The sequence below is a fragment of the Cyprinodon variegatus genome, unplaced genomic scaffold, assembly GCF_000732505.1.
Source record: "Cyprinodon variegatus isolate N-32 unplaced genomic scaffold, C_variegatus-1.0 Scaffold381, whole genome shotgun sequence".
Taxonomy (NCBI): Eukaryota; Metazoa; Chordata; class Actinopteri; order Cyprinodontiformes; family Cyprinodontidae; genus Cyprinodon; species Cyprinodon variegatus.
The window spans coordinates 761,409-777,395 of record NW_015150834.1 but is presented as its reverse complement, the minus strand read 5'-3'; the positions used below and the strand labels follow the sequence as shown (position 1 = coordinate 777,395).

The window sequence follows — 15,987 nt, the reverse complement described above, 5'->3', positions numbered from 1 at the left end:
CAGATGCGAGTAAAATGTCATTAAAAACTTTCAATAAAGCTGACTCAGTGCTATGAAGAACTCTGAAACCAGATTGAAAAACCTCCCATGAATTATGTTCATCTAAAAAGGCCTTTAATTGATTAAACACTATTTTCTCCAAGATTTTGGATAAAAATGGCAACTTGGATATGGGGCGGAAGTTTGCCAACACCTTTTGGTCAAGTCCAGGCTTCTTGACAAGGGGCTGCACTATTGCATGTTTAAATGCTATAGGGACCACACCGGTAGAGAGACTAGAATTAATAATATCCAGGACCGTGCCAGAGGGTTTAATACTGTTTGCTACTTTCTCCAGTAAAGGGAGAGTAACGGGATCAAACTGATGGAAAACAACAGAGCACTCCAGTAGCGGCCAAGCTACCATAGAAATAACAGCAAACCTAATAGATTTAGGCTACAGTGCATCAACTAAAGATAACCTGAGAACAGATACAGCATTTTTTATTTAAAATAATGATTCATCTGTTTTATTTGATAAAAAAAAAGCATTATCAAAAAGCTATTTGGACCAAAATGGATATAAAAAACAACAAGTCAACAACTGGAACCAGAAAACAAATCATATCTGTCCCATTGAGTCACTGAGTATGCTGCTGGATCCACCTGCAGAACCTCTGGGAGTACTTTACAGGACTGACAGTAGAAAAATCTCTGCCAGGGAAGCGAAGCTTCTTCCACAGGTTCTCCAGTCTTTTCCTCAGACTGTAAACTGTGAAAATGTCCACTATGCCCACAAAGTAGCGGCGGTCTGCTCCGTCTATCACATGAATCGCATTCTTGAAGTTTGGCAACAGTCTTCGATTATGTTCGTGGAATTCCTTCAGCTCTACATCACACATCGTCTCCTGGGTCGGTTCAGGGCCCTCAGACCCACAGCCAGCACCATCCTGAACATCTTCACTCCGACTGTGCAGTAAGGGGACATGGGAGGGATCTGGGTCTGTGGGATGGTCCTCCAGGTCCAAAGATCTACAGGAGGTGAAGAAGAAAACAGTCCAGGAAGAGGTTGTTATTGTGAAGAGGTGTTTCTGATTGGGTTTGATCAACACACACAGGTGGCCCTGACCCACAGGATAAACCTGATTCTCATGGATTTCTTCACAGCAGACTAACAGCCATTCGGTTACAGGCTGCTTTGTTTTGATTGTTGGCTGGATTCACTATATGGATGATTTTGGGTTTTAATGTGTGGAAAGTTTGGAGGTTAGGAGGAGAACTACTCTGCTCAGAGAGGACTGATGGGGGTCAGTTCTAGTGTTCATCTAGCTGCAGATGTGAATGAAATTCTCTAACTAAAACCTCCTTGTTATTTGGAGTTCGGGTGACCAGATCTAAAATCAATTACAATGATGCTCATGAGGGAGGATGTGTTTTTTTTTAGCCATGCATTTCTTTTGTACGTCACTTTTACAGTATTACTTTTTACCATAACTTGATGAACCATAAACCTATGCAGTAGCAGCCATTCAAAATGGCCCTTACCAGTCAAACAGCATCCGAATGGCGGCCCACTTCCCTGCAACTCCCAGTAAAATCCCCTCCAACTTCCAGCCACTTAAGCGACCCTCTCTTGCATATTTTTTCACTCTGACTCCACCCTTTCACTGAATTACAGGGTCTGACCAGGAGATAATGCTTTTCTTTAGATTTTAATGTCCACGAATAATGACAGAAAGAATATTTTAGTACAAATACTGATGTTTAAAAAGTAATTATAGGGGGATCAGCCAAGGACCCATCAAGGACAGTGGAGAAATTTTGAATGGCTACTAGTGTATAAGACAAAGCCCTGGTGCCCAAACCCCCAACTCCTTATATCTGCTTCCAGCTGTAGGCGGTAAGGTGACCCAGATCTAGCCCTCGCGGTCCGTCAACATAATGAAGAACTTATTTTACTGTACACTTCTCCATCATATTATATTAAATTTACACAGTATTGCCCTGTGTGTCCTCATGAAAAGCCATCATGTGAAACTATACTGTGCTTCCCTTTAAATTTTAGTAATAAGTCACAGATTGCTGATAATATTTCATGTTTGTTAGTTTGAAAGTGTCAGTGAGGGGGATAATTTTATTTTTGTACAAAAAATTTAAATAGTTTTCTAGCTGATTTACAAACTTTAAACTAATCTCATGAAATAAATTGAACTTCACTGTATTGTTTTACAACTAGGATTAAACTGGGATTCATGTAACTGGATTCTGTATGACTCAATGGAGGAAACTAAAGGTCAAACTTTCCTTTTAACCTTTAAAGGGTTTTACAAATTCCAATAAACCTACTTTGTGGTTCGGAGGATGAGGTCGGCGAAGGAATGCTTGCCGTCCAGCTCATCCTGATGCAGAGGTTGGTGGGCCAGCAGGAGGCTGTAGTCCAGCACGTTCAGCTCTTGGAGAAAAGCTGCATCAGCTTTGACTTGTCTGGCAAACCAGGACTTTTCTGGTCCTACAGCCACCAAAAACAAAGTTCACCTTTGCATATGTTTAGTTATCATTCCCACCCACCAACTGCAAACAATACATCCGAGGCTTAAAGTATTTCCAGGCTTCTTAAGCAGCTTGTCTTATATTTAGCTGAATGTGATAAAGAGACATTAGGATCAAACTTCATCTCACAACAAGATGAAATTAGTTCATTTCAGATTTATGTTTAACTTGCAGACTTTGTGATGAAATAAGCTGAGTAAGAAGCGCTCACCTAAAGCAATGCTCTGTCCTCTGAAGTTGTTGTCCTTTAGCACCTTTATGATTTGCTCTCCTCCTGCCTCAGGGTCCGTCCACCTCCCAACCTCACAGCCTTTGATGTCGTACCTGTAAAACCCAAACATCCCTGAAACCGCATGAATCAACACTTAGACATGATGAGGGAAAGCTGCAGGCTGTACCTAATGTTGATCCTTTCATCAGGGTAGAATACACTCTGCATCACGATGAAGTACTTCTGGGAAGGAAGCAAACACCATGAGAATCGCGGTGGTTCATAGACACACATCATTCTAATAAAAGACAATACCTTCAGTTGATTTGGAACAACAATCTGGTGGACCCCTGAAAAAACAACAACCAACATGTGAGGATTATTCTGGCGAAAGTTTGAGCTTTAATGGAGGACAAATTACGGTATAATGGCTAAAAGCAAAGCAAAAGCAGCATCTAACTGAAAATGAGACTAATGGAGACATTAAGCCTGATTCTTCACCCTAAACTGATGTTCAGCAGTAACACAGGAGCATTCTGTGTTCTACTATGAAGGTGAAGATGATATAGTTATGCTGCTGTAGGTTTAGACTTCTGGAAGACATAGGGACCCCTATTTCATCATTCTATCTCTATTCCCCCTTTCTAGAGAATGTGTTAGTCTAATCTCTAACGTTCTGCTCTCTCTGCTTTTTCTCATAGTAGCTTCATCTGATCTGTAGCTGTTTGGCTGTGACTCCATCCTAGAGAGAAATATCAGCTGTGCTGCTGCCATCAACACCTTTGTTTATAGATGCTGGAGATGGGCCTGTTTTTCAGTGTAGTCCTGTTTCTCTGACTGTGACTGGCTGGATGTTCTCCCTTCATGCTCTGACATGGGAGCTGGCTCAAAGCTCGTCTGTTTGTTTCCTGGACCGGGCCTCCTTTTACAGTCGCCTTTTGTATCTCTGCTTCTGTCTCCTTGAACCCCAGTCGGCCTCAGCAGATGGCCGCTCACACAGAGCCTGGTTCTGCTGGAGGTTTCATCCAGTTAAAAGAGAGTTTTTCCTCTCCACTGTTGCTACAAGCATGCTTAGGGATTGCATTCGAGTCGATGCAATCAACTGGTTTTCCTTAGATAGAAAACTTTGAATCAATTTGACTGGATGATCTGGTGAATTGCAAATTGCCTCGAGATGACATGTATTGCGAATTGGTGCTATATAGATGAACTGAATTGAATTGAATGAAGAGGAAAAGTGAAAATGTACTCGTACCCAGAAACCGCACCATCAGTGAATGAGGGTATTTCTCCAGGTGCTCCATGTACGCCGGCAGGTTAGACAGTAGGAACCTGATCTCTCGCTCATTCTGGGTCTTCAGGAAAAACCTTTTATCATTTCTATCAATGACATGAAGCACAAATAACTAAGAGTCCATATATAAAAAGCTGTCTACAAATGATCACCAATGTTTTTGTCTCTCCCTCTTTACTTTCTTACGTCATTCTATAAATAATTTTTTGTCTTTACAAACATTAGTGACCAAATCATTCACAGAATCAGAACAACGGGATCCAGAGAAGTCCTGAGGGCAGATGCTGATCATCAGCTCATGATTAAAAAATGCCAAAAGGTTGGAGTCAAAGGTACCTTCAACTTTCACATTATGACAGGACTCTTCTTCCCACTGGGCTTAGGTTGGTACTTTGGTTGTTTTTCCTAAAATCTCTCTCAGGTGGAAGGCATTAATATCTCCATTAAATCGGTGGATCCGTTTGCAATGGTATACAGTACCACTAGGCCATACACCATCATTGTACTTGAACTTTTTTATAGCTGGCCCCAATCTCTCCACAGTGTACAGCTTTTAGTATAATGTATTAAAACATAACGGAATGTAGCTGATTTTCAGTATCATAATATAACACCAAGTTAAACCAGTTGATTCTAAATGCTTGCCATACATTTATGTGGCTGATAAGTGAGGAGTCGTGGAGTAAAAGATTCTTTTCTGTGATGTTAACCTGGCTCCAAAAGGTATCTGGAGCAGAGTTGAATGATAAAAGCAGAGCTCTGAGCACTCCTTCACTACCAAAGGAAACAGAGGTCGGACTCTGAAAATATTAACCTGATTCCAACCCTATAAAATGCTTGTTGAATGTACAGAGGAAAGGTAAAAACCGTTAAATTATCTCTGTGTCATCTAGTCTGGTCTGTCAGGCTCTCAGCATTAATATTGTGCAGTGCCACCAGCTGGAAATAAGCCGAAATACAATATTTATTAGTTTGTTTCTCTTTATTTCCAAAATATCTTCTCAATATTAATTCTTGAAAACAGCAGCACTAGATAAATAGAAAAAAATGCTAATTTTGCACCAACACTGTGGAATAGACTGGTGACCTGTCCAGGCTTTACTGTGCCTGTGGATGGATGAGTGGATGGATGGTTGGCACCAACATTGGTGCAATTACTTCCATACAAGATAACTCTATTTGATCTAAATGAGGATTTAATTGAATTTTAATTTTTTAAATTCCCTAAGGTTAATACTGTGACTGGCAACTCATGTAGTTTGTGTGAATTTAGACAATTCATAAGTAGATCTGTATAAAACATTTACCTTTGTTTCTGTCATGTGTGTAAAACTTTAGGGGAAAACCAGCAGTTACTTTTTTCTCTTAAACCACTGCTTTACCGGATTCATTTTTAATGAACTAATCTTTTTTTTTTTAAATAAAAGAAATTACATGGCTAATTAAAACATAAAATCTGCTTTCATATGCTCTTTCTGAAAAAAGAATAAAAAGTAAAAATGAGGTCACTATGGCAAAACCAGGATCTAATGTGCCTTGAAGAGGCTTTGCAGCACAGATGTTAGACTCTCATTTGGCTCGGTAAATCTGCTTTTTTGTTCCTAGATCACAAAAGCGAAACTGTTAAAGTGAAGCAGAGAGACGTTTGATCAAAATCTTGAAAATATATCCACATTGGGGTTTTGTGTCCGTGCTTAACATCACAATCAGAGTCTGGAGATGGAAGCTTCTAGATGTCCTAAAGCACAGATGAAGTCATTTTCTCTCTTATCTCTTACAATGAGATGTGAGTTCTAACCAAATCTTTGCTCAGCAGGTGGCTGCACCCCTTCTGTGACTGTTGCATCTGCAGGGCAGAACTTTTTCATTCAAATGTAAGAAGAACAAACAATCAGTGAGAAAGTGTCAGTCAGATCTCTTACAGTGATGCCATCAGTGACTTTGCAAACGGTATTGAACAAAAGTGTGACAGAAAAAGTCATTTGTGTGCATAGAGGTAGATTATGTTTTTAAATAGAGGTTTTAAATATAAAAACAGATATTTACATAGTTTTTAGGGAATGATTATTGACTTTAAATTTAATTTTCTTTTCCTTTTCAATTAAAAATAATTTTATTTCCTTTTTCATAATGCTTGATGTTTCATTGTTTGATTTAATTATGTTCTGTTTTATCTGTTTTTCAGTGATCAAAGCCATTGTATATGTTTGTCATAGTTTTATATATGAGTTTATAGTAATTTTCTGAATTAGCAATCGTCTGACTCTCGATTGCAGGAATCTATATAATTGGCAGAAGAGAGGCCCCCCAAATTAGTTAGATTGATTGACTGATTGACTTTATTGATCTCACTGTGGAGAAATTTACTTGTTACATCAGATCAGATAGTCAAAGGAGAAGAAGAAGGTGCCAAAGGAAGAAAAACATGCGTGGAATATTTACAGTATATACAACACGTCCACATATAACAGCTTTTTTTTTTTTGATGGAGGCTTGGGTTGGCCCTGGTTACATATCATTACATCTGTAAAATCTTTGCAGATGCATTGATCAAAAAGCAGTTTTAATTATCTATTTTATTAAAAGGATGTGCACAGCACCCCACACTGGTTCTGGTCCTCTGAGGAAGTGTCAATGAGTGAAGATGCAGATGCTACTTACGTGAGGAAGAAATCCGCCTTGCTTTTGGAGTTACTGATAAACTGAAGGTAGTTGGCGTCGGAGCAGAGGGAGTCCAGAAATTCCTGCTCACTAATGTCAAGTGAACGCCTCAGTGCAGAGAACACCGGTGCTGCAAACGCATGCATCTCAAACCCCTGGTGGAAAAACTGATTTTCATTTTGTTTTTCCTCCAAAATCATTTGGATGTAGAATCCATCTAAATGCTGAACCTTTAAGTTAGAATGATCTCCTACCTTACATTGTTGAACGTCCTCAGTCTTGAAATGTGCATCTGTGAGTGAATCCTGTGCAAAAAAAGCTTTAATGTTCATGACTGACACGATGACACGATGACTAGAGTGTGATTCCAATAATTCAGTATTCATGCTTCTTACCTGCTCCTCTGTGTTCTGGATGCAGGCCTGCAGGCCTTCCTTCATCATGGAGGTCAGAGAGTAGAACTCATGTTTGCTGTCGATTTCAAAAACTCCCACCATCCTCCACCTCTGACTGAGCTGCCACCATCGAGCTCGCCTGGCAGCTCTGGGTCTGCCTGCGGAGTCGTCCCCTGCCATCTGTGACGACAGTGTAAAAACATGACTGTAAGGGTGGACTGATGGGTGGTGGGCTACACCAGAAAGCCGTGAAACCGGCAGATCCAATCCAAGTCTCTTCTACCTAAAGAATAAACTATAACAGGTTGTCAGCTTGACCAGCGGAGGCCAAATATTTAATTGAGAGGCAAGACTAAGCTGACATTTGGGTGGCTTAATTGACTTCAGCTTGTGCACACCAACTCAAGCTCAATTCAGGTGACATGAAGGAAGAAACTACGAAAAGGCATTATCAAGAAAAAGAAACAAAATTACCATTCATGCAAATCTACACAACAACAATAAACTATGCACCCATTAGATATTTACATACATACAAATCAAAGCAATTAAACAAATCTAAAGTCGATCACAAAAACCCCATTAAATTTAACATAACTCATCCAAAACTACCCTCCTGATTATTTTGGTTTGGTCCAAGAGAATTTAAACAGCACCTGGAGCACTTCTGCCACGCCCTGCTGAGGAGCCAAACCAGGTATGTTAACTTACCTTACCTTACCTTGATAAACTAAAGGAGAAGTTAATGGTTACACTTTTTTTCCACCGGCAGGATGGAACGGTCCTTCTGCTTCACAACAATGCATGTAAATGTCCAAACAAAACTACAATAAAGAACTCAAACAACACAACTATTTGTTCCCACTTAATAATAACTGAGAATCAATAATCATATTTTATTGGATAGTGGTCTCCATTAAACAGGTGTATTAGCTGGTGTCAGTAGAGGTTGTTTTCATCCCTCTATTTTCTAAAGAATTGAATAAATGAACAATCCCTTTTGTAGTTTAGAAAGAAGAGGTCTAAACAGTCCTCCAATAAAAACTTCATATCTTTCTTTATATTCTAATTCAAATAATTCATTTGCCATGCAGCCAGTCATAGTACAGGGATGAATTGTTGCAACCCTTGATTATTACAACCCCATAATTTTCTTGTTAGTCTCATTAAATACATATACATACAGAGTATTTTTTCTCAGACCACATGTGGAGCACTAATGATTTTTTTAAAAATTGATTAAATAATGCAGAATGATTTATCATTAGGTTGAATGATTAAATGTGAAATTAAAAACATGTCGTTTCAATGTGCTTCTAAGAGACAATTTAATCAGATCATCCAGACAGATTGATCAAAGGTATTCTATCTAAGAACAAACATCTCATTGCATCCAGTCATGGACTTTGCAGGATTAACTCCTCCTGGATGCAGGTAGAGACAGGAGACAGTAGACAGTAACTTGCATTTTTTGATTGACTCTGCAGCCATCCCTCACACTGAGCATGCAGTGGAGAGGAAAACCTTTGAAGAGGAAGAAACCTCCAGCAGAATGTGTGTGGAGCTGTTTTTATCCTGTCAATGTTGTGTTAAATTGTTTTTGATGCAAATCATACCTTGGCAGGTAGGGTTCATGTTTAAATGGTAAATGGCCTGTACTTATATAGCGCCTTTATTCAAGTCAGGAGACTTGACCAAAGCGCTTTACACTGCATTCAGTCATTCACCCATTCACGCACACACTAATGGTGGCAAGCTACATTGTAGCCACAGCTGCCCTGGGGCTCACTGACAGAAGCAGGGCTGCCGTACACTGGCGCCACTGGGCCCTCTGACCACCATCAGTAGACAATGCAGGTGAAGTGTCTTGCCCAAGGACACAACAACACTGAAAGTCAGAGCCGGGGCTTGAACCGTCAATCCTTCAATTTCAGGGCAAACTCCTACATCCAATGCCACTGTCGCCCCGGAGCAGCGGATCAAACAAAGTCATTGAAAAGTCATTGCAGTCATCATTGAATTTGAAGTCATCCCACTGAAAAGCAAGAACTTTTCTCTGATTGGCTGAAATAAGACTGCCTCATTTTCTTTACCAAGCACAGTGGTTTCCAAAGTTGTACCCACCAGGGGGCACTAGAGGGGGCCTAAGAAATAGGAGAAAAATAAGGGGGAAAAGAGGTAAAACATTTTTTCTTTTCCTTTATCATGATGTATAATTCTTCTAAAACATTTTTATTAAATGTGACTTGATAGGCCCATGTAAAGATCATAACATGAAAAACGTTGTGAATTTAAAACTGAACTAACTGTGTAAGGAGGGATTGACGGGTCACTGAAAGACATTTTCCCTTTTGCAAAAATGTATCTGTGTAAGACTGCCTGTTTTTAGCCTTTAAATCATAAACCATTAAACATTTGTATAAAAAAATTTCTCATACTAGAGTTGTCAAACATCGTAAAAAAAAAAAGGAAAACAAAAACACCATAGTCGATTAAGTTAAATTAGATCAAATATTTGCATCACTTGTGTTACATTCAGTGCATTTACTTGCTTACTGTGCTTAACTACTTTTTTTTCTTTGAGTGTGTTTACTTGAGTAATTTTTTGGAGGGTAGCTTATAACCTTCACTCCACTGCATTTCAAAGTTAAATATTGTACTTTCTACTCCAATACTTTTCTAGAAAACTGCTAGTTACTTGATCCTTTTGGCTCAGCTTAGCTTTATAATCCACTGTTGCTGTTTTTCTTTCTTGAAATGCAATTTCATCATGGCAGATGGCAGCCCTTAGGAATGAATTTTTGACACCACTGTTTTAGAGATTTGAATGACATTCCACAAATGTGAGAAACTCAGGGCAGATATTAGGAGGTTATAAATTTTATTAAGGCGTTAATTGTTGCCAAGTTGTAAAGTAGGATGAGTTCTCAAAGCAGAGTTATGGTTTCTTTGTGGCATGGACAAAATTCTCATTTCAGAAGTGGGGGGGAATACGAGTATCTTTTACCGTAATATTATTAACTTCAGCATGTTTCACCATCCAATCACAGACCCAATTCATCAGCTAATGTAAAGTGAGCTTCTCAAGAGTGACAGCAGTGAAAGCCAATCCTACAACAAAAGACGATGGGCCAATCAGGAGCTTGTGGGCGGTCTAAACTTAGGGAAGCAGGCTTCAGTTTTAGTTGGTCCTAGTGCTCGACGAATGTCTGTGTACTCTAGTGTTACATGGTTTTGGACAGTAAAAAAATGCAGGGGACAATATGTTTACAAGTAAACAAGACATTTTTACTCCTCCACCTCCTCAACTTTATCTCCCATGAGATAAACAGGATTCAATTCAATTCAGTTTGTTTCTATAGCACCATTTCACAACACATGTAATCTCAAGGCACTTTACAATTCAACCAGATCATACAGTCAAATAGATTTTCAAGTTTTCTATCTAAGGAAAACCAGTTGATTGCATCGACTCATTGACTCTAAGGCAATCCCTCACACCAAACATGCTTGTAGCGACAGTGGAGAGGAAAAATTCCCTTTTAACAGGAAGAAACCTCCAGCAGAACCAGGCTCAGTGAGAGCAGCCATCTGCTGAGGCCGACTGGGGTTCAAGGAGACAGAAGCAGAGATACTGAAAAAAGCAGAGATACTCGCATCCATCCTTGTAGAAGTATTAAAATGTGCATGTGTCGCCTACGATGCCGACGCATAGCTGTGCCCCTGTGGCACGTCCCTCATTACCGTCCAGGACGTAGATACACTCCTGGTAGAATGGCACAAAACACCGGAGGAGGCAGCTGCCCCTACAGATCTTTAAGCCAGCGCAATGGCATCCACAACCTAATGCAACAGCCTGCCCAATTTTCTGCCTACTGTGGCACACGAACAGCTGCCACAATGTACAGCTGCAATGCCGGGACCAGGTACAGTGTGTTCGCCAACCTCTATTCATCCCACTGGAATTGGGGCAGGCAGTAGGCTGCCAGTTAAATGGCTGAGCCAATGTACGCTATGGGGAAACCTTGGCAAGAAAGACAATGTTTGGCCACAACGTCACTCCAGAACCACCAACCTTCCAACGAAGAATGATGGCCAGTACACAGAGCTCACTGAACCTTTTGGCTGTCATTACAGCCAGCATAAAGGTCGTTTTCAGACTTAAGCTTCAACATATTTATTGTCATTTTTTATTCACAGAGTGCAAAATGCAGTAAAAAACATTTTTGTTGAGTTCTATTTTGAATATTCACCATTTAATGCAAGTATGATGTTATCAGTGTGATACAGAGTTTGATTTATGACACCGGGGAAAAAGCTGCTGGTCCTGCATGGAATGCTGTAAAGTCTCTTCCCAGAGGGCAAAAAAGAGCACTGTCCATGGTGGGGGCATTAAGGGTCGCTGATGATGTTATGGGCTGGAGACATGCAGTGCTAGGATGACATAGACACAAAGTACGTAGGGAACCGTCTTTTTTTTCAGAATTAGAAAATAGGTGGAATAGAAACCTTTATCCTGCAGATGTGGTGGAACCACCCCTATAGCCACTTTAACCAGCCAAGCTCCAGGCAACGCTCGGCTCCGCTGCCAAAGCTGTGGAGAAGCAACGTTCCGAAAATGACACTGCGGCTCCCGTATGTCATGTTTCCATTGTGGAGCGGGGGTCCCATGGTACCACTGAGACCACACTAAGCTTCAGGGGCCTGGCTAGACTGCAGACAGTGTTTCAGTGCCCTCTCTGCATCTGGTACAAACAACTGGCCTGGCAACTCCACAGCCTACGTCAGCAATGCCTACAGTCGTCAGAGATCAGGGCTTGTGTCCATAGACCAGATGTCTTGTGATCACCAATTGGACAAAAGGTGACCCAGCTCCCTCGACATGAGCCTATAGGCCTGCAGCGATGCACCATTAGTGTTAACCAATGCTGCCCTTGCCATGCCCACCTGCAGCACCTGGGACTGAGCCAGCAGGAGAACGGAGAGCAAGTTCCCGATGAGTGCTAAGTGAGCTGTGTGTATGCTTTGCACAAAAAGTCCTCCATCACCCGACACTGGGCACCTGGCTGTTTTCTTCAGTGCCTCAACTGGGGAAAGAACCAGAGGGGCAATGCAGTGGTCCACTGGGGGCATGTGGTCCAGAACATAGTCTGCAGGGTTGCACATAGATCATGCATCCTTACCATGGTGGGAGAGGTGCCTAGGATCTGACCAACAGCATTGAAGCTCCTCTAAGATGGCTGGAGACGGAGGAACCTTGAACGAGGCACTACTGGGGCCCTGCAGAAAAAGGGATTTCCGGCAGTACGGGATGTTTGAGTGTCATCCAAGCCATCTCTGACCAAGGCTGCCATAATAATCGCGTGCAGCTGACATGGGTCCTACACTGGGTCAGAGCTAACTGAACTCCTGAGAGAATTTCCCAAACCATCCTGACCTTCCAAACTCTAGGGGTTCCAACTCCCGCCCACGAGGGTCGGGGAAGGGATCTCCTTGCTCCCCCAGGGACTGGAACTCTGAATAGGAGGCCCTCACGGAGATTGTATCCTCCTCCAGGTCCCCTCCTCCAATTCCCTGGATGCCTCTTGGGGAACAGAATTGGGGACTGAAACCTTGAGTAAGGCTTTGAGCTGCTCCACCACAGCCCTCAGAAATTTCCCTTCCTGGTGATATGGGCACTCGTGCCGAGATGGACGGTCCAGCCGAGGCCTTTCCCTCTGCTGATTATGGCGCTTTTCAGCTAGCGTATCCTGGAACACACTTGAGGTGCACCTGAGGGGGCCAACTCAGCTGCAAAGGGTTCTCTGTGTTATGCGGCCAGGATCCACTCATCTTTCCCTCTGATCTTTACTAGATTTAATAACCTGATTAAAATTTTCCCTTTTTTTTCTAAGGGCAGATCTGATAACCTATGAGTTGGTTAAGTTTAGTGGCATCAAATGTATTTAAAGCAGGGATCTTCAACATTTTCCAGGCCAAGGACCTCCAAACTGATAACGAGATGGAGCGGGGACCCCTAATTATATATATTGTTTGAAATTGTGTTATATCAAACTAGTGCTACAGTCAATCTATTACAGATGGAGTCATGTAACAAAAGTAATTTCTCCCTGGGATTCCTGGTTGATGGGACAGGTGTTGTGAATGAAAAGGCGGCCAACTTGAAAGAGCTCCCGTGTGTCGCTTAATGTTTGCATTGATTACTGAAAGACATCTTCTGCCTCCATTTATCTGTTTACTACAGTGTGTTGATTTCATTTTAATGTTTATGTAAAGATATTTCAATTAGTGGAAAAAATTGCAGGGGGGGAATATAAAAAATAAAGTCTAATCAACCAAAACTTTCGCGACCCCCATGTAGTACCTCTGTGGACCCCCTAGCGGTCGTGGAGCCCCTGTTGAAGACCTCCGATTTAAAGAGCCTGATGGATCTATATGTGCAGACAGAGATTTTTCAGGATGAAATCCTGCTGTTCTGTCAAAGGGGAACTTGACAAAGACACCAAGAAGAACGGGTATGTCCAGACATGACAGAAAGACTCACACTAACAGTCTCACATACCTGGCAACAACAGCTGTTTAAAAAATTTTCTGACTGAGACGGCTCCTCCCTGAATGAGCTGAATTAGAACAGACTGGGAGAAAGGGACAGAAACTTACCGCAAATGGATTAGAAGAAACACATAAAGATAGTTCTTCATTAGCTTTGGTACAAGAAAAGATAGATTTTTTTAAGACTACATAGAACATCCTGAACGGGATCCATTTAGTAGTGTAGAAAGCAGATGCATGATACATGTATACATATTACACAGACAATGCTCTAGATAAAATCCTGGCTGTTAGGTCTTACCTTTCTCTGACTCTGTGTTTAAACGCAGCACCTGAACAGCTAACGTCTCTATCAACAATGTTCAGCAACTGGAGCCTTTCTCTATCAAATATTTGCTCACTCCTGGCAGGTCAAACCGGCTCTGAAGGGTGCGCCCCATTCAAAATAAAGGTGTGTTTAAAGAAGGAAGGGAAGAGACCTGGATTGTAGAGCAGGAGGAGTTGGACTGTAGCTGGAAGGCATTGTGGACTGGGTTAGCTTCCACCAAGGCATGTCTGTTATTTTCACTGAAAACAGCCTTCTAGGACTTTTTCCACCAGTTCATAATGGTTTTGAGTAGAAATATACAGAGGATGTTGCAGGGAACTAGTCAATGCGTTCAGTACTTCAAACTGAATTGTAAAATTTCGACAAAATATCCATTAATAGTTTAGCAGATCCAATGTGCTGCAGGTAGAGAACTGAAAGAAGAGGCCATATTACTCCTACTTTAACTAATTATTAAATCCACAATAGAATTCAAAAAGTTTTTCTTCTCTCCTCTTTACTTTTCCACGGTTTGAAGCCAGCTTTCCACAAAAAGCTGCTCTATTGTGACCCTTGTGAGCAAAGCTCAGAGGACAGAGCGCCCAGTCTGCTGAAAGAAGCTGTTGTAACCAGAGATCTGTAGACAGGGGTGGGGGTATCTAAGGCATTCATCAAAACCCTTGGGTTAGTGTACAGTTACCTTGATGATCTTTTATTAATCACATACAATAGTAGCCATTAAAAATTTCCCCACTTTCCTTAATGGGCCCGTCGCTGGTCCTTGGCTGGTCCTCTACAATTCCTATTTAAACATACATGTTTGTACTTAAATATTCTTGCTGTCATGATTAGTGGACATTAAGATCTAAAGAAAAGCGTCATCTCCAGGTCAGACCCTGTAATTCAGTGAAAAGATCATGCCCAGGAGAAGGCCAGTGGTTGGAAGTTGGAGGGGATTCTGCTGAGAGTTGGACGGGAGTGGGCTACCATTCGGCTGGCTAGAAAAGCCTCCAAATGTTAGCATGATAATAATATTAACTGAACTTTATTGATCTCACACTGGAGATATTTACCTCTAAATATAACCAATCCCCTTGGGGAGCAGTGGGCGCCTGGGGAGCAATCGGGGGTAAAGGGTCTTGCTCAAAGAGCCGGAGTGGGTTTCGAACTCACAACCTCAGGATTTCAAACTCTATGCCCTAACCATGAGGCCGCCACTCCCCATGATCAATTAAAACAAGTCGACACATGAAGTCAGGAAAAAATGTCTTTATTTTCCATAGTAGAAAACTATTACTTAGAGCTGTACATAAAAAAATTACTTTCAAAATAAAGTATAAAACAATATAAAATAGCAGGAAACTGGCCATCATGGTTCATTTCTAGCAGCTTATCATATTTACAGTGTTTTGTTGTGAACCAGAGGAGCAGAGATGGAGGAGCAGAGATGGAGGACCCTGCTGTCAGCTCTGAGCTCAGAGATCTACTGTCTGGATGTCGCCTGCTTCGTCGTGGAGCTCTGAGCTGGAGCCGTTGTCGTCTGCACAGCTTCAGTCTTCCTGAGCCTAAACCAACACCACAGACGGTCAGAATGACAGCAGAGATTTCCCAAACAGTCACAATATCAGAGCACAGAAACTCCTCAAAGATGGAGCCTCTCAGCTGATCTTACTTGTTTTTGTGTCGGTTCAGAATAAGCTGTCCAATGTGTGACTTTGGATCCAGACATTTCTCCTTGTCTGCCACTTTAACACTAGAGGAAGAGAAACAGCACAGAAGGAGCCTATTAGAGACCGACAGAGGAAAACTGCAGAGCGGATGTCAGCTTTGCATCACTCAGAAACTAAGATGTAGACCTACATGATCTCATATTGTGTGCAGAAGGTACTGGGCTGGTAAACCACTGGTTCCTTCTGGATGCTCCGCAGTTTGACCCTGCTCAGGAGGCTGTGGGAACACTTGCATTTGTTCGACCTGTAGGCTGGTTGTCCTGTGGAAAGAAGAAGCACAGACTTGTCAGATAAAAGGAACCCAAAGC

At 41.6% G+C, this 15,987-nt stretch overlaps 2 protein-coding genes across 2 annotated transcripts in view; both read right to left on the bottom strand.

Annotated features, from left to right (window-relative positions):
- Positions 1 to 13,659, bottom strand: part of LOC107092439 (phosphatidylinositol 4-phosphate 5-kinase-like protein 1) — a 15,079-nt gene extending 1,420 nt beyond the window's left edge. Inside the window, exons 1-10 of the mRNA XM_015386929.1 lie at positions 12,274 to 13,659; positions 7,091 to 7,270; positions 6,950 to 7,000; positions 6,696 to 6,850; positions 3,996 to 4,120; positions 3,056 to 3,090; positions 2,928 to 2,983; positions 2,741 to 2,853; positions 2,326 to 2,488; positions 404 to 1,011 (exon numbers count right to left, since the gene is read on the bottom strand). Of these exons, the coding sequence (XP_015242415.1) occupies positions 621 to 1,011; positions 2,326 to 2,488; positions 2,741 to 2,853; positions 2,928 to 2,983; positions 3,056 to 3,090; positions 3,996 to 4,120; positions 6,696 to 6,850; positions 6,950 to 7,000; positions 7,091 to 7,270; positions 12,274 to 12,276 (1,272 nt within the window). The 5' untranslated portion in view covers positions 12,277 to 13,659 and the 3' untranslated portion in view covers positions 404 to 620. The remainder of the gene's footprint in view (positions 1 to 403; positions 1,012 to 2,325; positions 2,489 to 2,740; positions 2,854 to 2,927; positions 2,984 to 3,055; positions 3,091 to 3,995; positions 4,121 to 6,695; positions 6,851 to 6,949; positions 7,001 to 7,090; positions 7,271 to 12,273) is intronic.
- A 960-nt stretch (positions 13,660 to 14,619) lies between these two features.
- The window catches only part of LOC107092434, a 38,667-nt gene continuing 37,299 nt past the window's right edge, over positions 14,620 to 15,987 (bottom strand). The window contains exons 3-6 of the mRNA XM_015386924.1: positions 15,810 to 15,939; positions 15,622 to 15,702; positions 15,441 to 15,514; positions 14,620 to 14,793 (exon numbers count right to left, since the gene is read on the bottom strand). Of these exons, the coding sequence (XP_015242410.1) occupies positions 14,756 to 14,793; positions 15,441 to 15,514; positions 15,622 to 15,702; positions 15,810 to 15,939 (323 nt within the window). The 3' untranslated portion in view covers positions 14,620 to 14,755. The remainder of the gene's footprint in view (positions 14,794 to 15,440; positions 15,515 to 15,621; positions 15,703 to 15,809; positions 15,940 to 15,987) is intronic.